The 21844-nt window shown below is 48.3% G+C and overlaps 1 protein-coding gene across 1 annotated transcript in view; it reads left to right on the top strand.

The window, feature by feature from the left end:
- WEE2 (WEE2 oocyte meiosis inhibiting kinase) overlaps positions 1–21844 on the top strand; it is a 143206-nt gene that overhangs the window by 51916 nt on the left and 69446 nt on the right. Inside the window, exon 2 of the mRNA XM_069227972.1 lies at positions 727–1091. Within this exon, the coding sequence (XP_069084073.1) occupies positions 729–1091 (363 nt within the window). The 5' untranslated portion in view covers positions 727–728. The remainder of the gene's footprint in view (positions 1–726; positions 1092–21844) is intronic.

Genomic DNA, 21844 nt, shown 5'->3' with positions numbered 1-21844 from the left:
TTCTGCCTCCCCAACTCACACTTGCTGCAGAGGTCCATCAATCAGTCCCACACATCAGCCTGTGGTTACCTGTTGGCCGGTCAGTCCGTCCCCGCCCCTCCTTGACCACCCCAATCCAGGTTGCCATCTCTTCAGACCAGGGTCTGTTACCATCTCCGCTCTGTGAACATCAAGCTCTACCCCATTGCTACTATTTCAGCATTCAATTTCAGTTTATACAATGGTTGTAAACAAATTGCTTCTTAAAAATACCTTAATTTTCTTTGCTGTTGTATGGATGCGATTTGTATATTAATACGCGTTTTAGTGTCACATGTCTGCTTGCAGCAAGAAAAGTGGTACTGCTTGGTACGAACGTTTTGTGAAACAAAACCACCCAAAAGTTTTTATAGAAATTGGAATATTGTGCCTGCTGCTCAAATACCACTAGAGTTGATGTTGCAGATTTTCAAGCTTTATCTGTACTTTTAGTGAGTGCTACAAGGAGATGAACTAGCAGTTTCTAATTTTTGTAATGAGGAGGAGGGTACAGGGGTGAGGTGGGAGTATTTTGTTATGGGTTTGGAATCAGAAGTGGATTCTCTAGTAGTGAGCCTCTGTTCTCCTGAACATTGCGTCTGGTCACCATTGTGTTTGAAATCAGGGTAATGGGGGGGTGGAAGTTGCTGGTGAAGCATGCATGCGGTTCATTCCTTGGCGCTGAGTTTGTATCTCCCTTCTTTGTAGCGATGATGTCTACCTTGGCGTGCAGGAGTGGACCAGCTCAGCGACTCGCATTCTCCAGTGATGAGGACGATGAGATGCCAGAGAGCAGCAGTGCAGAGGAATGTGAGGCGGGAACACAAACCCCAAAAAGAGGCGATGGTGCCATGACATGGAGGGCAACCAATTGCTTGTTTACGCCAACGTCCCAGAGGAAGCAAAATGACAGGTCACCTTCCCAGGAGTCTGACCTGGACAGGAGTCTGCACCGGAGCCCCTCCCCGTTCTCTGCTGGGAAGTTGGGGACTCCAAGAGACTATCCTGGCACACCTTTACATTATGCAACCTGGAACAAGCTGCAGCTGGGGGACACGCCATACACACCAAAGGTATGCAACATGGGCCGTGGCTGCCATATAATTTGGGCTCCTTGAACACAACCGTATTAACTTTGATGGTGGGGAGGTGTGCACGTTTGAACCAGGATTCAGCTGTGCTTTGTTTAGGGTACCTTCTCCAGGGCCCTATGGCTCTACCTCTGTCAATTGTGATCCCAACATAGTAATGCTATAATTCTAGTTTATAACTTTCTCTGCCTTTAATTGCTCATTTTTTTTGCTCATTTTTTTGCGCTTTAAGAAAGCGAATGTGTTGTGGCTTTGTGGTGATATAGAATGCAGTTATTGACAATCTGGCTTCAGTGGTACTTTTCGCCTCACAAAGGGTAAAAGCACTAGAAGGGCAAATTCAGTACGCTTTAGCACCTCAGTCCATTACATACCTTTCTTGCTTGTATCTGCTCTGCTGGTGGAATTTGCTGCTTAATGCATGCTGTTGTGATCCCTATTACACATTTCAAACCCCTTCATTTGTATTACAAGATTTCTAAAGAAAACACTACAAGGCAGAATTAGTTTATTTTGAGTGGGTACACAAAAGCCTCCGTCCAACTGACCATAAATGTATCGATCTAAAGTGTTCATGTTAAAATGACCTATCATGCACATAACTTTAATCTTCATGAACCCTACCCCAAGAAGTCTAAAAAGATGTTTTGCTTACTCCTCTATGCAATCTCATGGAAGACTCTGCCGAGGTCTTAGTGTGTCAGTGAGTAAATTGAAACTGACTGCTTAAAGAATTCAGGCCATACAATTAATCTAGACCGCATGTTTACCCATTATAGTAAGTCCTAAACTTCATTTTGCAGTCTTGAAGCAAGCCTATTTACAGTACCACTACACTGTATTAGCATGTGCTACAGCCAAGTAAACACTACCTGTTCCAGGAGTATTTACTAGACTTTTTCCATTTGCGTTTAACTGGCCTTTTGTGTCCTTTTATAGACGTATGGCCCTCTGCTAAGGGCTATACCGGTTATAGGCCTGAGCCGTAGGCAGAAGGGCTATAAGTTTATTAGAACATTTATCCACTGAGGGGAGAATTTTCTCAAAGGGGGAAACGGACAAACATTGGCATGTTGGAGCAGAAGGCGTACACCAGTCAGGAATATGCCTTGAGCCATTTCATTGTTTAATGGAGCTACCAACATTCTAATCTATTGAATGAGTTCTAGAGCTGGCAATACCTTCTGCAGTGCTGCTGTTACGTGACTAGCATACCCTGCAAACTGAACAAGCCTTACCATTGCAGTCCTTATCTAGTCAATGGTCTCCTAAGTTACACCATAGCATCCTGTGCCTTATCTTTCGTATAATGAGCACCGGCATTCCAATAAACTACCATAAATGTAACCCTTATTGGTGGATGTCCAGGGAAAAGTAGTTCAGAAGGAACTGACGAGCTAGTTCTCACTTCAGGTTTATGCCACGAGCCAGGACCCCTGTTTAGGCCATGGGTACAACCCTGGGGGAAAAGGTGGGGCAAGGAATTGGTTCTAACCTGATTTGTTTGCAAGGAATGGAAGCCTACAGTTGGAAAATGTGATTGCAAGTCATTACTTTCTGCGTTTTGTCTGATATTTTTGGAGTAGTAACCATAGTCTCAAAGGTATTGCTCTTTTTGATAAATAGCATACAAATTCATCACATATGGAAAAATAAATCTAATTCCACCAGATTTGTTAAATTCAATATAATTCAAAATTCTTTATTAGCTGTAATAAAGACCTTAAGATAATAAAACTTCATTGTATTCCTCATTTATATAGATTATATGCATAATGTTCACTTAAAATTTCAAATAATAGTTGTCAGTTCTTTCTTAGGCAATGTATGTCATGAGTGAACATAACCACAATTTTTATCATTCACATTCGTCATCTTCTGATTATGTCATCATTCTCTGCATCTCTTTGATTTTCACAGGTGGGAAGTTGGTGCACTTGTGGTCATTTAGACAGCAGACACAGCAGACACATGTTGGCAGTTTGCAGTTCTTAGATCTACTAACTTGCAACTGCACTAACACAGCCTGAGGTGCTGCCTGCCCCTCCATCCAGTCCACTACCAGTTGCTCTGCTTCCTCGTGTTATTCCAACTTCCACCCTCTCCCAATTGGAGTAGATGTCTGTGGATCATTCAGTAGACATCTCTTGCTTATAGCGGCTTGATAATTCGCACATTTGGCATGTTTCTTCAGACCGTCCCTGAAAGGTGGAAGTTGATGACTGTATCTCACCCTTCGTTGCACAGAATAGGTGATCTCAAGTCATTCACATGATGAAACAAATATTTTGGTACATATAGCAAGCACAAGAATTGCCCCAATTTGTCCATTAATTCTTCAGAGATACCATTCATCTTTGAGGTGTGAAAACGTTTACTGTGTATGTCTGTTGGCAGACAGGTGTTTGAATGTTCTTCCCCCCCCCCCCCCCCACCTCCAACCCCCCAAGTGTGCTGTAATCAGTAAACATATGGAGACCTATCATAGCTCAACAAACATTTTCATCAAGAGTTGAAGCTATTTCAAGGACTTGCATGCATATTTTAGCACCCACATTTCAGAAACCGTTTAGCTACGATTGTCATGGAGTCTCAAATACATAAACACATTGGTGCCATCTGAGCTTATTACTGCATCATAACCTTCATTAGCAGTGTGTGCAGCAACAAACTACCAACTACTTTGGTTGTACAGTTGAGATCGGGCACTTCGTGGCTCCCTTCAGATGTGATGTTGTTACACCTATCTTCAGTGCCTGAACAGTTTTTTTTATTTTTTATTTTGAAGTGGGCAGAGATCACAGATGTCTAATCAGTGGTATTCCATAGTTGGGACAACTGGAATTTCACGGGGCGGAGCTTGCCCTGCAGCAAGATGGCCGCATTCTAACAGAGCTCCGCGGGCCTCCTAAAAAGCTCAGTCAATCCTCACACCTAAACCATTTCGGACTATTTCAGACCACAATCTATGAAGCGGCTGTTGCTGTGAGGAGACGGGAGGTGAGAGGCGTGTTCTGTTTTGGCAGTGGTCGCTTGATACGGGGACCCGGGGAGCGCCGAGGGGCCCAAAGGTGATCGGGGCACCTGCCGGGGCAGCGGCAACCTGAAGAAAGAAGTGCGGCGGAGTGTGGTGGCAGAGTGGCAGACCGGCAGACCGCCGGTGGAACTCGCTACGGGGCGCACATAGTGGCACGGTAGCTTTGGAGCAGAGAGAGATGTGGTGCCGGTGAGGCCTGGTGGAGAGGGTGTGCTGGAGGAGGTAGCTGGCAGGTCCCCACGTGGCCGAGAGGAACGAGGCTCCAGGTGGCGCTGTGGGTGACAGAGGGGGCATGCTGGGGGCCCTGGGTTGGGGCCTCGTCCCGGTCGGACAACGGCGCTGCGCCCCCAGACATCGGAGAGACAGGATCGGAGAGGTCACACAGAGTGAAGAACTTGCGGTAGGCTGGTGGAAAGATTGGCTGTGGACAAGGTGCGTCGCGGACCCCCAGGGAGGTGATCACATTGGCTTGGCCCTCTGGCCCAGCTCCCAGGTGCAAGGAGCCTTAAATCCTACGGACATTGAGGGCCGGCGGCGCGCAGGGTAGACTGTCCTGTATGGTGGTGACCGGTGTGGGAGACAGTCCAGACGGGAGCTTTTTGGTGCGCCATATTTCTGAGCGTCTGACAGCATATAAAGGCAGATTTTGGTCTGCGGAACATTGTGTTGCAGAGGAAAGATTACATGCACCTATACCAATTCCCTCAGTGCGTGTTGCGCCAGAAGTATACCTTTTCGTGCCCCTACTTTCCCCGAAGGGAGGAACCTGATTTTGCACTGGGCAAGACTGATAAAACCCAGGCCCAGCTGCAGTTTGAGCGATGCAAAGCGAGTAGCCAAGCCGGAGAGGGGGCAGAGATGGGGCCGGAAAAGCACCCTGCTGCAAACTCCGGTGACGACCAAGACCTGCGTCAAATTTTGGTGGCAATGCAACAGAGCTTAACTCAAATTGATGGCAAGATAGACTCGCTCTCGTACCGCATGGACAAAATGTCCAAACGCCTTGATAAACATGCAGAGCGTCTGGACCAGGCAGAAAGGAGGGTTTCAGCAGTAGAAGACGGTCAAACAGAACTAGCTACTGGCCACGTCAAACTGAATAAAGAGCTAAGCGCCTTGCGCCTTAAGGTGGATGATTTGGAAGCACGCTCCCGGTGGAATAACCTGCGCATCGTGGGCATTGCGGAGTCCACTGCAATCCATAATATGGAGTGTTTCGTAGAACAGTTACTGGTGCAACTATTGGGGTGTGCTGCCTTTTCTGACCTGTTTGTGGAGTGAGTGCATCGCTCCTTGGCGTCCCGCCTGCCTCCGGGGGGGGCCCCTCCTCACCCCATTATAGTTAAGCTACTGAACTATCGATATCGTGATGCTGCCTTGTGCAGGGCCAGGGAACTGAAAGCACTGCAATATGAGGGAATGACAGTCTCACTCTACCCAGACTTTACGATACAGGTGCAGGAGGCAAGGCGACAGTTCCTCGCAAGAAGCAACTCCGGAACATGCACCTGGAATACAGAATGCTGTACCCCGCAAAATTAAGAGTAGAGGTGGACGGCAGCCCAATCTTTTTCACGGACCACAAAAACCTGGATCAGTTTGTGAAACGCAGGATGGCAGGTGGAAGAAGTGGCGACATCGGCAACAGGGATTCCTAGACAGTTTGAGACATTGGAGTGGTCGTGAGTGTGAAATTCAGTAGAATTGCCTGGAACACTGACATAGTGAACAATGAGCTAATCCCTGCTTCGCTCGTCGCACCTTAGACGGCACATGACACCTTGAGCACAGTACCATAGATCGATAGATATGCCAAGACAGCACATTCTTATTGGATTTATAAACAATGTACACGTTGGGAATGGTTGGATGGTAACAAAACAGAGGGGGCCGGCATATCAGTGATATACGACGGTGCAGGGTAACATCTGCCCACATGTGTGCGCCACTTATAGTTCTAAGGGATGGAATATGTTGGGGAGGGTCAGGGAAGGCTTTATTGGGGAAGAGACAGATGGGCAGGTTGAGGTATTGCCTATTGTGGGTAGGGAGTGGGGACGCAGAGGGGTTTTGGGATTGTTAGTTTTTACACCTATGCTTAGAGGAGCAAGATTGCAGACACATGATGTAGACTAGACGGACACAGTGCTGACTGACTACTATAACGGATGACCCCCAACCCAATTTGGTACTGACACGCATAAGAGCCCTAGTCAGATCCGACTAGTCACCTGGAATGTGCGGGGTCTCAATGACGCCCAGAAGTCTCGGAAGGTAGTCTCATACTTATACAGACATAAAGTAGACATAGCTGTCTTACAAGAGACGCACCTGACTCCCGATAGTCCTATGCTCACTAACTGAAGGATGCAGGCGCAGTTTCTTGCGGCGGGATGCACTTCTCATTCCAGAGGGGTACTGGTTTGGACTTCGAGAACTTCTGATATTAGTCTCTGTAGGGTGGCAGTAGACCCGGGGGGGACGGTACATTGTTTCCCACTGTAGTGGGAGAGCACTGTCCTTTTTACTGATTGGTATATATGGTCTGAACTATGATGACATAGTTTTATTGTGATTTGGCAGTCAGAGCGAACTCCTGGGGAGATTATACACAGTTATGGTGCGCAGACTTTAATTGCACGCTGGACCCTGTGCGGGACAGGTCGGGTGGTGCGGCCCGCAGACCGGCGGCTGGGGCGATCATGGACTTGGCTAACAAGCTGGGATTGATAGATATTTGGGGAGACAGCCACCCGGAGGGAGGTGGCTATACCCATTACACAGCCGCACACAACCTGTACACACGTATTGATTTCTGGCTGGTTTCCCATCTGCTGCTTGGCAGATTGGTGTCTGAAACCCCTTGGCCCCGGACATACTCGGACCACTCCCCGGTCCCGTTGCTGTTGACACTGGGCGCAATGCCGGCTCCACCTTTTTCATGGAGGTGCCCTCCATTCTCACTCTTACTGTCTTTCGGTGCGAATTGGCCACAGCGATTAGACTTTTTCCAAATTAACAAAGGTTCAGTAGCCAACGTGGTCATAGTATGGGAAACGTTCAAGGTATACATACGTGGGATTACTATAGCTAAACATGCAGGGGTTCTCAGATCGATTAGAGGATGCCTGCACCTGTTGGAACGTGAGATATCCACTCTAACAAGACCACCAAGTTACTGCGGACTCGCACATTAGGACACCTTAAAACGAAGATACAAGAGTTTCAGGAGATGGCCCTCGGAGGTCCAGCACCTGGGGAAATATGCAATTGCCTGATTTATATGGAGAGGGTGATAGACCCGCGGGGTTCTGGTGAGCCTGATCCATCCCAATAGAGACAAACACAATTACAGTAATAAATGCAGAGGATGGGAGCGAGCTCAGAGACCCCGAAAGTATAGCGGCCAGATTCTGTCACGATTATCAATCACTATACACCTCTAGGGTAGGCCCGGGGGCTCTGATGGACTACCTCACACACATCACCATGCGGCAGCTGACCGATGCAGACAGGGAGGCCCTAGGGGCACCACTAACTGAGTGAGATGGCAAAGGCGTGGGGGGGGGGGTTAATGGCCAAAGGTAAGGCCCCAGGTCCTGATGGGCTGACCGTGAGCTTTTATAAGGCATATCAACGATTGCTGCTCCGACAGCTGAAAGAAGTGTATGAGGATATGGTGGTGTTGGGGGGGAGGGGGGGGGCGCGTATGCCCCCGTCAATGAGGGAGGCAATGCTCATCAATTTGCTTAAACCAGGGAAATCCCCAGAGCAATGTTTGTCCTATTGCCCACTCACTACTAAACGTAGACGTTAAAATATTTGCCAGAATTCTAGCAGAGTTCCTGGCCAGGGTACTACTGCACTTGGTCAGACCGGAGCAGGCAGGGTTTGTTCCTAGTCGTAAGCAGACTATAAATCTTCACACCCTGTTCAGAGCGATACAGAATATCAACCCAGAAATGCAGGCGGTGGCAGTTTTCTTAGATGCCGAAAATGCGTTTGACTCTGGAGTGGGGATTCATGAAGGCGGCATGGCGGTGGTTTGGAATAGGGGATTTTTTTTTTTACACCTGGTTTCCACACTATATGGGGATCCTTGGGCTAGGGTCTGCATAAATGGAATTGTGATGGACGCCTTTGAGATTACGAGAGGCACTAGGCAGGGGTGCCTGCTCTCCCCCCTACTGTACGCCCTTGTGGCAGAGCCTTTGCCATGTGCCCTGAGAGAGTATCATGGCCATCGAGGCCTCCAGTTTCAAAATTACACCCTTGTGTTATCTACATACGCGGATGACACTCCATTGTACATAAAAAAAATAATAATCCAGAGCAAAATGTTGCCCCGATCCTCCACAAAATTACTAGATATGGAGCACTGTCAGGACAAAAGGTCTACTGGGGCAAGTCCATAATGTTTCCCCTGACCTCGGTAACAACACAGGTGGATGTGGGTTTCCCACTTGGGTGGGAGACTAAGTCAGTGAGATTTCTGGATTAAAATACACACAGACCCTAGGAAAGTAATAGCTGATAACTCTGATGCTGCGCTGCAGAGGTTGACCTGGGATGTGGAACGATGGAACAAGCTTCCGCTGTTGATGCTTGGCCGTATAGCACTTATGAAAATGGGGATACTGCTGCGCTTTCTGTTCCTCTTCCAGAATATTCAGATAGTGCTCCCACAAGCCTATTAATAAATTGAGAACCTAACTAATCAGATTGGCCTGGGCAAGTAAACAACCTCGATTGCAATGGGCGAATCAGGACTCTCCCTTAACTCTGTTACACGGGCTTGGCATGAGCTTATGAATAGACAGGGTATGTCCCTGCTGTATTACCTGCATGTGCTGTTAGACTGCTGTGCTTGGTTCGCACTCTGGCGGGATAGAAAATTAGTACAAACCATGAGTGAGTTGGGTGTTAGCACTGTGGGAGACTTATTTGAGGAGGGCATAGTGAAAAAGTGGGACTCTCTGGGGGACAGGGTAGGTGTGCTGGCCTCACTGTACCGGTATCAGTATCACAGGGAGAGGCATGCGATGGCGGAGCTCTTAGACTATATGAGAGAGCCCCCGGAGATACAAGCTCTCTCCGTAGTGATATTGAATGACCAGCCGAGGCGTGTGGTTTCCTGTTTGTATGCCCAGACTCAAAAGATACGTGTTTGAGTTATCGAACGCACGTCTGGAGTGGCAGAGAGCCTCTGGGTGCAGCTGTCAGATGAACAGTGGCACTACTGTTGTGCCAAGACACTCACAATCTCCTTGAATGGTAGGCATCGACTTACACACTTTAAGTACTTGAATAGAGTATACTATACCCCTCTTCGGCATCATAGATATGGGTTCAGAGAGAACACGAACTGCCCTAGATGTGGGGAGGAGCAGGCTGGTTTTCTGCACGTCATGGGCCTGTGAGGGAGTGAGGCGCTTCTGGGGGGGCGGTGGTTCACGAATTGGAATCTGTAGTTGGAGAACCAATTGACTGAGCCGATCATGGCACTCCTAGGATGGGACAGACCTTTAGCAAAAAACATTTCAGAAATTAACAGCAATTGGGCTTTTGTTGGCTAAGACGGGTGGCTATGCAATGGGATCACGGACCAGTTCAGACTGTGGAGGAGTGGCACAGGGACATGGTGTACTGTAACAGACCACTATAGTGAACTGCTTCCCCCGCTCATCGACCAGCGAAGTACTGGGGCATTTACAAGCAATATCTTATTGGCAAGGAAACGGGTGAGCCAGAAGCGGGGGGAATCTGCATAATATGCTGAGACTAGACCGTGAATAGGGAAATTATTCTGGCTCTTATTGACACCGCACAGGAATTGGTGCCTTATGACTGGAGGGAGGAGGCCACAGTTACTGGTCCACCACGTTTATGTTTACAGATATGCATTATGTGTCTGCAATTGTAAGATCATTTGTGAACTATATAAGAATTAAAAAACAAAAATAACTGTGCAGAGTTCTGCATTGGGTTAGAGTGCCGCCTGCCCTAATCACCCTGGTGATTAATGTGCCCGATCTTGGAAGCGCTAAGTGGGGTTCGAAGCGCTAAGCAGGGTTGGGCCTGCTTAGCGCTTCCGAGATCAGGCACATTAAGGCCAGGGTGAATGCCAGCCTTTAGGCAGTAAAAGCTGCTTTTTCAGGCCTCTTCTGACACAGCCCTCCGGCCTTAAGCCTGCTGCTCTTACCACACCTGCACACTTCCCTTCACCAGCTGCCCTCTAACAAACTTGCTACGGAGTGTCCAGCACCCCCATCTTGCACCAGCCTAGCAATCCCTTTCTCCACAATTATGCACAGCTTCAGACTGCCCTTTCTTTAGGGTTCAGCACTAGAAGCGGCAAACCAGCTCACCACCAACCGTCTGATGGTCCCCAGGTCTCCCTGTTGGCCTCAGCACAGTACCTCCATAACACCGCCTTCTTTCCCAGGGACTCTGGGGAGACCGGTTCTCCAAGTGGAGCTCTGATGGCAAGTTTCCTTTTTTTCCTTTTTTCCCCAGCACAGACCCCTCCGAGGCAAATCTTCTCCATACCCAGTGCAAGCCCTGTGTGCGCACACAAGAGAAACAAGGACTTAACTGGGTCCAGGAGGGTTGCGAGTGGCCTGGCTCTCTGCCTCCCTCTACCCCTTGGCAGAGGATAGTGAAAGGGAAGCCTGGTACTGGAGCTGGCACCAATGCAGCCCTGCAGAAGCCATGCCCTGCTGATTTTTTTTTTTTTTGCACTAAGTGCGCACTGCAGCCCAGTTATGGGCCATGCAGCACTAATGCAGATTGTCTGCGTTTGTGCTGTTTGGCCCATATCGGGGCTGCAGTGCGCACAGTGTGCTCCGCTGCTGGGACTAGTGGAGTTTTTGGCCGAACTGTGTAAGTGGAGGGCCAAACTGTTAACTCCGCCGGCAGAGTGGAGCTCGCCGCCCACCCTTAGTTTTATTCTCGGGTTTTACAAAATACTCTGGTTTTCTCCTTTCATTACCAAGAAATGCAATTACTTATTTTATTCCTTAAGTGGCTTAATGTCCTCCACTGTCTGACAATCTGGGAAGGTGAGATGCTCTGTAACTGGTGCATGAGTTTTACACTGGAGTGTCCTTTCACTGTTCCTAATAGCCATCTCGTTATACATATCAAACACAACATCGGTTCTTTGAGTCCTATCTCCTTCCCCCCCCCCCCCTCCTCCCCCTTCCAAGCCATGGACAAGTCCACTCACCAGAGTTTGATTCCTCTCCTTGTTCTCTGTGAACAAGAACCATACCATCAATCAGTGTGACTGAATTTGCAGGTATTTTCTCAGGGGTAATGTCTTTCTGCAAGTATGTTGCTAAAACAGTTTTGCTTGTTTTTCACAACAGACCTTCTGGAGTTGCTAAAGCCCATGGTAAAGGTCCTAAGGGGTGTGTGTACATCCCCCATTTGAAGCTTCTGATTCTGTGTGGTCACAATGACTTGACCAAATAGTGCTTTATCTGCTTTCATGATGATTGTCCTGCCGTTGCTGTTCACTGCCTTCTTGGACAAGCTAGTGAACGTTTTTAGTTTGTTCATTTTCATTGGATCATGAAACGTCTTAATAGGTGGAGTATTCTCAAGTCTCAAGTTTGAAGTCTGCATGGCACTGTTCCCCTATTTCAGGTGCTTTCATTATGTTGAACACTATGTCTTGAGATGTTTTTTTTTTTTTTTTCGCCGTGGAGAGGCTGAGTTCATGTGGCCCAACAAATGGGTTTATCCAGCTTTGAACCAGACTAACCGCTCTCGTATCAGTATCCTTGTTGTTTTCAGTTTGACCTTATGTAGGTCTGCATGAGTAAGATCTGATCTGTTACAAACCATTTACCTTATCTGACCCAAAAAGGCGCTTCTGTGTTCAGCCATCATCTTTTCACAGCACCCGTCTTGAGGTTGAACCTTGTTGTACCACCCAGTCTCTTTTTTTTTTTTTTTACTGTTACCTCTATCGTTTGACTGGAATTTGTCTAAATGGATTAACATTGGACAGTTGAACTAAAAAGCATCCGTTGATGAAGTTGTGGTGTATCACTGGATGGTTCACTGAAAGTTATATTTCGGCATAGTATAGAGGTATCATAATTCATCCTGTAATATGCAAAACACCATGAGATCATAGAGCATTTGGCAGTAAGATGTAAATGCTAATTTCCTTCTCAAGCAGCAGAGCCAGCAAGACCTCTTGAACAATGACCAATACTGACCTCCAAAATGCAGAGATCTCCATTGTCATGACTAAGATGTTCCAGGAATACATCCTAATGCGGTTTGGCTTTGCAAAGGCAGCATTCCGCAAGAGATAGTCTAATCTTGGTTGGCATAGGTCTTTTGCAAAGTCATAACGTCCTCAATGAAGGAGTAGACTACCTCCATAATTCTCCACCCAGGGGATAAATTCCAATCAAGCCAGTCCCAACATAGCTTCATACATGCACTTGTGTACTTGAACTGCAAAATTGTACATACAACCTTCTAGTACTGATATTGATCCTTCTGCTGTCATGTCCGCTAAAATGCAAAGGTCGCGAAGGCCAATGTTTTTAAAGTGGTTTTCAAGAATGGACATGACATTGCAAATAGTGTGAAAGGTGCCCATTTGAAGAATGATTCTCTCATATGTTGCTTTATGCTTCCATACAATTTGAGTTGCTTTTTCGTAGAGCTTGATCCTTGAGCACTACAATTTTCACCAAATGCAGTGACTCCCTTACCAGCTCTGATTGTCTCAATTTCAGAAACAGTTGTCAACTCAGTTGCAGGGGCATTAATGGTGGGCAAGTAGCCAATGGAATCCTGTGGTACACTTACTAGGCCTCTAGTACTGATGTTAAATCCTGTCCAACTTGGTATTATCTGTGTGAGGCTTGCTTCTTGTCTTGTAACAACCCAGATTGTTTTGTGCAAGCTTCAATTGGGCAACACATTCCATATATATAGTCCCATTTTTGCCTCCAAACATGCGAGAAGATAAAGCTTCACTAGTCAACAAGGTCTCGCACTGGCTGAGACACGACAGAGGCTGTGGTTCAATCATTCATGATGACATTTTATCTGCCAAACGAGCCAATGGTTCTCCTGGTCGCAGTGATTTTATAAAACTTAATCTTAAAAATCCCCATTTGGTAGCAGGTCTCCTAGATATGGAAGCACGGACCACAAACAGGAAGCCTTCTGCTATTTTTTTCACCGCTAGCTGCCCTATTGCTGGTCACACGCAACAATCTTTTTTTTAGAACATCCAACTTGGTCTCGAGCCGTTCTGCAAATAACCAAGATCTTAGGCCACCAGGTCTGTAAAGGTTCACCATCTGATCTAGATCCCATGATCAGCTCCGGTCTTGTTTCAAGTGGCCAAACAGCATGTGATCTCGATTTCCAGGGGGCTACTTCGGACATTGACTGTTTTACTAATCCTTGCATTTCCATTTTTAGTCCAGATTCACTGGCCATAGATTCCTCACCTAATTTATCCAGTCCGGGCGTCGTTCTTTCTCCGGATCCACAATCTGATACCATTAACAATTTTACAAATTTATCCATGATGAAACTTATCGACAGCTATTCTTCAGATGACATTCTCATGAAATCAAGCTGCTCCACTCCACAGAAAACAGCAAAACTTCTGTCCTGGAATGTGGCTGGCATTAATGGCAAACTTGCTGATACTGAGTGGGAGACACTTGTCAAACTTTAATGTCTGTATGTTTCAGGAAACTTGGGCAAAACATTGCACGTACAGACAGGGGTTTAGTTCCTTTTTTAAACCTGCTAAGCCATCTTTAACAGGTAGGGCGGCAGGGGGTTTAACTACCTGGGTAAAATCGACAGAGGTGGGAGGAATAAAGGAGATATATGTGGACTCTTATGATATTTTGGCCGTTGCCGTCCATCCAATCTCAGGCGCCCCTGTTCTTTGTATAAATATTTACAGTAGGCCGGGACCTTCTAACCATCGCTCAACTACTATCGAGCTATTGAATACCTTAATCCTGGACCTCCGTCTCAAATACCACATTATAATAGCAGGGGATTTGGAGGAGCCAAGATGGCGGCCGGGACGGTCGCTTGATCCGAGCGCTCTGTTCCCGGCCACTTCGGGATATCCTGGCAGGCGCCCCCCCAGCGGCCTGACAGGGACGGCCGGGACGGCGGCGCGGCTGGGGGAGACCGGGGCATTCAGCTCGCGCTGCGAGCGCGCTCCGGACCCCGCGGGGCGAGTCTGGGACTCGTCGGCCCGCGCCGAGAGAGGTGAGAGGCGGGGGGAGCTGCGGCCCCGGTCGCGATTTCACCGGGCGCGGCCGCTGCCTGCCTCCCTGCCTGCTTGAGACTGGGAGAGCAGGGGAGGCGCGTCCGGCGGAGGATTGTGCAGTCTTGCACTGCCGGGCGCCCTGGGACTCCGTCTTGAGGAGCTTGGGCGCCATCTTTGATCTCGGCGGCCGGCGCGGAGAAGGGCGGCAGAGGAGCAGTGAGGAGGCCCGGCGGGGCAGACGCAGAGCGGCGGCGGCTCAGCAGGCAGCGGGGAGTCCAGGACCAGAAACTTTGTGCATCTGAATAAAAATAAAAAAATAAAAAAAAGAATACAAATATTAATAAGGCGAGGAGGGCGCCCACGAGTAGGGGAACACCAAACTTCGCGGAGGGGGTAAACCTAGGGGGCGGCAAGCGCCCCCCCCCTCGCTCCACCCACGCAACTGGGCAAGACAGAAGCGCACTGCGTGCTCCTGGGAGCACAGCTTATCCACCACAGGCAGAATGGACGGCTGGGCTGGACTGTAGATGCGTGGACTGTTCTGGACTTTCTAGCAGTGGGTCCCTGCCACAAGGGTTCCTAGCTGCACAAGGCATATTCGCAGCACCCCGCGAGCGCCCCAACCCGGGACCTTTCCCGTGCCTAGGCGCCTCACCCGGCCGTCCAGCAATTCTCCCCTCTATCTGAGGGAAACCTCTGACACCAAGCCCCGCCGCCACACAAGAAGAAACAAGCGCTCTTCCCCAAGGACCGTATCCCCTACACATTTCGACACGCCTGGCGGACAGCCCCATGGGAACGCTGAGTTATACCTTTGAACTTATCAATGACTGCAGTATTTGTCACTGAACACACAGGCCAAAATTAGCCAAATCAGGACTGGATGCTCCTTTGCTCTACTGTCTAATCGCAAGCCCATCCGTGCGAAATCCCTGCGGATTGGGAGGCACCCCCCTGACAGCCAAAATGGCCGGGAGAGCCAAGTCAATCAAGAACCCAGATCGAACAACCCAAGCAATAACGCCAACAGATCAACAATTTGGCCCATCCTTACAATCTCTGGAAAACACACTTCCAGCGCATTCAGCCCAGTTCGAGAAAGTATTGCAGGCAATACTGGACACTAAGTCATCACTGGAGGGCAGAATTGATGCAGTCGTGCAAGACCTGAACCTCCTGCGAGTGGATCATCGCAGCCTAGCCGAAAAAGCAAAAACAACTGAAGCTGAGATAGCGGAACTAACCCCAATAGTGCAAGGGAATCAAAAACAAAGTCAGCGCATGGATGAAGAGCTGAAGATACTCTGGAGAAGATCCGAGGAAATGGAGAGCAGGGCGCGCCGAAATAACGTGAGATTTCTGGGATTCCCGGAAAGTATGCGTCAACCGGAATCAGAAATTTCCCTAGAGCAGTGGCTAATTAAAGAGGTGTTAAGTGGGGCTCCATCCAAGTTTTTCTCAGTTGAAAGGGCTTACAGAGTTCCGGGCAGGTCTCCGGCCCCTGGCCAGCCCCCCAGACCATTGATTGCCAGGTTCTTAAACTACAGAGATCGAGATGCAATATTGCAACAATTCCGCAATAAGGGCCCGTTCAAGTATGAAGACTCGAACATCAATGCTTACCCTGACTTCACGCAAGAGGTGCAGAATCGGCGTAATTCTTTTGTTAAAATCAAGCAACGCTTACGAGAACAGAACATAAAATATGCCCTGCTCTTCCCAGCCAAGTTGAGAGTAGTGATGGAGGACCGTACCCATATATTCACCAGTACCGAGGACGCCTGGACATGGCTCCATGCCAAGGGCCTTGCACACCCCCGAGAAGACGCAGATGAGGACGAGAAATGGGGGAGATCCACTGCAGGGACGAGATCCAAACGGCGTACCAGAGGCCAGCCCAATGTCCGGCAAGCAGCAGAGGAAAGAGCAAAAGTGCTTAAAGAGACGCCATTACACATGCAAAGCAGCAATATAACTCCCGGTGGGCTTGTGGAGCTGGAACTGGATTCAGACACAGCCAGCTCCGTATCCACGGTAACTGGAGAACTAGGTGGGCCGAAGGTCACTCCGAGATCTGCGGATGATCTATAAACTAGTCGCTCAGATCCAGAGTGAACACTAGGGATGGCGCTCGTACCAGGAAAACCTGCAGAGACTCCACGACACTGCCGAGTTGCGGGGACAGAACGCTTCCAACAATATACATCTTTGATATAAACACTAAGCTAAGTGACTTGGGGCACTAACAGGTGGCAAGAGGCGGGCGGCTGGGGCCAGAAGGAACAGAAACATGCCAAGGGGGGGCGCCTGAGTATATTGGCAGACTTAGTCTGCGGCATGATGTGAGCCCCTTACAAGAGCCACATCTGTAAGATATGAGAATCCCACTAAGTAAATCCAACTGGATAAAAGTTATGTTACGCATTTTTAAGTTTTGTAGTTTCATTGTAGTTGTAAGTAGCATAAGGGGTTTAACCAGGGGGGTGGGGGTTAGTAGTTTAGTAGAAATGCAGCGATCAGAATCACTTAATGCACTAAAGATGGACCTGCACCCGTTATATCTAAATGTTAGCAGCAGAAAGGCAGAGACCAGATGGGCCAACATTAAAACCCAGGCTCATGTCACAGCAACATATCCCCTGCACCCTATAAGATGTCTTCTAGAAGCAACATGGGGAACCAGTATATTATACTAACATGGAATGTCAGGGGCCTAGGGACCCCGAACAAACGGGCTAGAGTGCATGCTCGACTTAAGAGACTAGGAGTGCATATTGCTATTTTGCAAGAGACACATATGCTGGAGGGGGATCTACGAGACATGCGAGTGAAGTGGGGGGGCCAGCTGATTGGCACAACATATTCGACCTTCGCGAGAGGGGTGCTGATCTGGATAGCAGCGGGAGTTCCATTCCTCTTGTCAACACACAAGATAGACCAGGGAGGGAGGTACGTAGTAATGGAGGGCAGATTAGATGGTAGACAAATGGCTGTGGTCGGGGCATACGCCCCAAACAGCGGCACCATAGGCTTTCTCACCACTCTCACCCCAACGTTGCTGACCCACCCCATACCCCTTGCCATCTGGGGTGGGGATTTTAACAGTACCCCAGTGGCAGCATTAGATAGAACTAGCGCCCACCAGAGCGCATCACCTAATAGGAAGCTCGTAAGTCCCCTGCAAGAATGGGCAAATGTTATGGGCCTATATGATGTATGGCGGTTAGGCCATCCAGAGCAAAAAGAATATTAATTTTATTCGGTCCCACACAATACCCACACTAGAATTGACATAATATGGGGCACTCGCGAAATAGGGGCGCTGATAACTGAATCCGAATATTTGGCAAAGACAGTCTCGGACCATGCGCCACTGCAGGTAACCCTGAATTGGGGCAGGGCACGTCAGGTAATACCCACTTGGAGATTCCAGGCGGAAGCTCTACAAGACCAAGCATTCGCTACATCACTGGGGGAAACTATAGGCCAATATTGGGAAATAAACGCTATGTCTGCAACAACCCGGGCGATAGAATGGGATGCCCACAAAGTAGTGGCCCGCGGAGTATGTATGTCCACTACGTGGGGAGTGAGACGCTCCTTACAGGTGGAAATTAGCAAACTTGAGAAGGAGCTGCGGGATGTGGAAAAAGCGGTAGCACGGGGGGAAATTACCAGTATTGCCCTGAAAGAAAAGCGCTTAAAATATAATGAGGCAGATGGCAGGCTCCGCTGCCACGACTATAAATATTACTTAACCAGGTTGCAAACGGAAGGAGATAGATCAAGCAGAATGCTAGCGTGGCTACTACGTGAGGATAGACAGCAGGCCCTGATAGGGGCCATCCGGGCGGGCGCGCAAGAAATGGCTACTACACAAGCAGAAATAAACGAGGTGTTTAGGAATTATTACTCTAACCTATACACTAAACGTACTGCGTGCACGGCTACACAACTAGAGGCCTTTCTGGCGGACTCCTTCCTACCCCAGCTACCACAACCAGATAGAGATGGAATTGAAACCCCTATAACAATAGCAGAAATAGAACTAGCCCTTGCACAGCTACCCAGGAACAAAGCCCGTGGCACTGATGGTCTCCCTTCGGAGTATTATAAAGCCTATTTACCCAGTTTGAAATCTCATCTGCTAGGAGTGTTCCAAGAGGCGTGGACTACAGAAAGCTTGCCCACATCTCAAAGGGAGGCTCTGATAGTAGTACTCCCTAAACAGGGTCGAGACCACACAGATGTGAAATCTTATAGACCACTATCGCTGCTGAACACAGACTGCAAAGTATTAGGCAAAATATTGGCCAACAGGTTGGCCCCCCTCATGCACTTACTGATACATGCAGATCAGAGTGGCTTCATTTCCAAACGTAACACCTTCCTGAATATTCGAAGATTGCTGGGCATAATAGGACACCCCCAAGAATGCACAGGAGGAAATGGTGCTCTCATTAGACATAGAAAAGGCCTTTGATACGCTCGAGTGGGACTTTCTGTTGGCCACGATGGCCTGTATGGGAATAGGCCCTAACTATATCCGCTGGGTTCGGACATTGTACTCTAGCCCGAACGCGAGGGTGAAATCAGGCGGGGTGATTTCTGATAGTTTCCCGATCTCTAGGGGGACACGGCAGGGATGCCCCTTATCCCCGCTACTGTTTGCCATAGCAATGGAACCATTAGCGGCAAAAGTTCGCCTCATGGAGCATGAATGGGGAATTATTAGGAACGGGGTACATCACCCGATTTCACTATATGCAGATGATGCGTTGATCTATATCAGGAACGGCTGTGCAGTTATCCCATCTGTAATATCTTTACTGGCTGAATTCGGAGGCCTATCTGGCCTTGTGGTAAACTGGGAGAAGTCGTGTGTCTTTCCCCTGGTAAAAAGGGCTCCTAATAATCATGATCCCCCCAGAGACAGGACATCTTAAGTGGTGCCCTACAACATTCAAATACTTAGGGATAAACATATATCATGCCACGGAAGACTTAAGAGATGGGAACCTGGGGAAGGCGCTAACATCTATAAAAGGCTCCCTACAATTCTGGAACAAGCTCCCTCTCTCGCCACCCGGCAGGGTGGCGATTGCTAATATGTTGATTCTACCTAGGCTTTTATATTACTTTGCGGCCCTACCGATAATTATTCCCAAAAGATTCTTCAGCAATCTAAACACAGCATTGCTGCAGCTCATTTGGGGAGGTGGCAGAGCGCGAGTGGCGCTACCCACACTACAATGTCCGCTGGACAATGGTGGCCTAGGAACCCCGAATTTTGAAAAATACTATGCAGCCGCACAACTTCAATGGGTCCAATATTGGATCCACAGACCAGAGCAAGCGGAACCTATGAGCCTAGAGCCTCGGCGGAACGGGACCCCCCTTTTAAATTGGCTGTCGACGAAGCCCCCCCGAAGTGGCACTGGTCAACCCACTGCTTGCAGCTGCGTACGCGTGCTGGGCCAGATACGTGCAAAAAAGAGCGGATAAGCTCCCATACTCTCCACACGTACCGCTGAATTACCTGTTAGTGGGGAACGCAGCCAGAATGCAAGCTGCAAAGCAGTGGAACGAAGCAGGAATACTGACCGTAGGGGATTGCTACGAAGACGGTAAACTAATGACGTTCGAGGCCCTTCAGGCCCTCACGGAGATAAATCCGGGACAGTTCCTGACATATCATGCCATATGTCACGAAATCAGGAAAATTTGGGGAATGGGCATCTCGGAACCAGAGATCTCCCCTGTGCTTCACCAGCTTCTACAACACAGCGATCAAACTAAAACAATATCCAATCTATATAGAATCCTCAACAAGACCCCTGTTACACAGACAGGGAAAACATGGGATAGATGGAACGCAGTACTCCCCACCCCGATCCCACGAAGACTGGCCTAAGGCCCTATCCCACATCAGAGGTGTGTCAAGGAATCCCAGATTTAGATATACCCAATTCAATTACACGCATCAAACATATCTTTCCCCAGCCAGAATAAAGCGCATGTTCCCTGATGCAGCATCAATGTGCCCCAGATGCAGATTGCCGTCAGCATCCTTTTTCCACATGGTATGGGATTGCCCGAATATACAAACGGCCTGGGCGGAGGTGGTAGAGGAGGTATCTGGGCTTACGGGACTGGCACTGGTAGCAGACCCCGGGTCCTGCCTGTTGGGACTTAGGAAGAGACCCAAAAAACAAAGACATTTACATAAATTTATAGACCTGGCCTTTTTAATGTATAAAAGGTTAATAGCAATGCATTGGAAAGCCTCTATGGCTCCCGATCTGAAATCCTGGCACTCTCTAATAACACGCTGGACGCGTACTGAATATCAGGTACTAAAAAGAATGGTGCGTGAAGGGCGGCAACACACAGGTTGCTCTACATGGGAGGATATGGTAACAAAGCTGGAGGGCAAAAACGATGAAAAGCCTCCTTAAATTGGGGCGCGCGTATTCGCAACAACCACAGCATAAATTCACCTGCACCCCTCATCACGGGAACAGAATTCATAAGACACCCAGACAACACAGTGCACATGCATCACACCCGCCCATCTCTCTAGCAATAAATGCCCACTAAGACTATGTCACCACAGTGGTGGCGCGGCGCGGGGAGCAGAAAACCAGGGGAGCCACTCGCATACACTAACCTAGTTGATGCCCCTTCCCTCAGACACTCAGGGAACCCATGCACGTAAAGCAAGGTCCACACTGGTCTCAAACGAATGCCTATATAAAATAAACAGTGAAGGATAAACCTAGGGAGGGTGCAGCCAGGAATGATATTGCAAGACCAGAAGCGTTCCGTGAAGTGCATAGAGGGGTTGTGTGTATTTGTTTCAAGACTTAGATAATTAATCATCGTTTTGGTTTATCCTGTGGTTGCAAACTGAACAATTTGTATCATATTTCGAAATATAAAACCAATAAATATATTTAAAAAAAAAAAATAATAATAGCAGGGGATTTCAATGTCCAACTTGAACTTAATGCAGACCTCATAGAGGTTATGCAGCCTGAAGATAGTGTATGGAACATTCCTCCCTTTTCTATTCCTCATTCCATCCAGCAAAATTCATATAAATTGTGTTAGGGCTACACAGATAATAGACCTTATGATATCCAATGGCCTCTGTTTTGGTAATGGCCACTTCCCAGCTGACACTCCTGCCAGACCAACCTTCTTTAGGGGTCCATATAGCAATAAACTGGACTACATTTTCTTTGATTTAAGAGCTTGGCACCACATATTAGATGTGGAAGTGGGCAATCCCCATACTAGCGATCATGCCCCTCTCCAGATCACGTATAAGATCTTTTTTAGCAGGAGCCGTATTTCCTCCTGTTTTCTGTTATGGAGTTGTCTAGCAATAGGCGCACAGTAAGAGGGGATTCCTTTGAG

Source organism: Pleurodeles waltl, chromosome 4_1, assembly GCF_031143425.1.
Source record: "Pleurodeles waltl isolate 20211129_DDA chromosome 4_1, aPleWal1.hap1.20221129, whole genome shotgun sequence".
Lineage (NCBI taxonomy): Eukaryota > Metazoa > Chordata > Amphibia > Caudata > Salamandridae > Pleurodeles > Pleurodeles waltl.
Note: the sequence above shows the minus strand (reverse complement) of the source record. Positions and strands in the feature narration are given on the sequence as shown.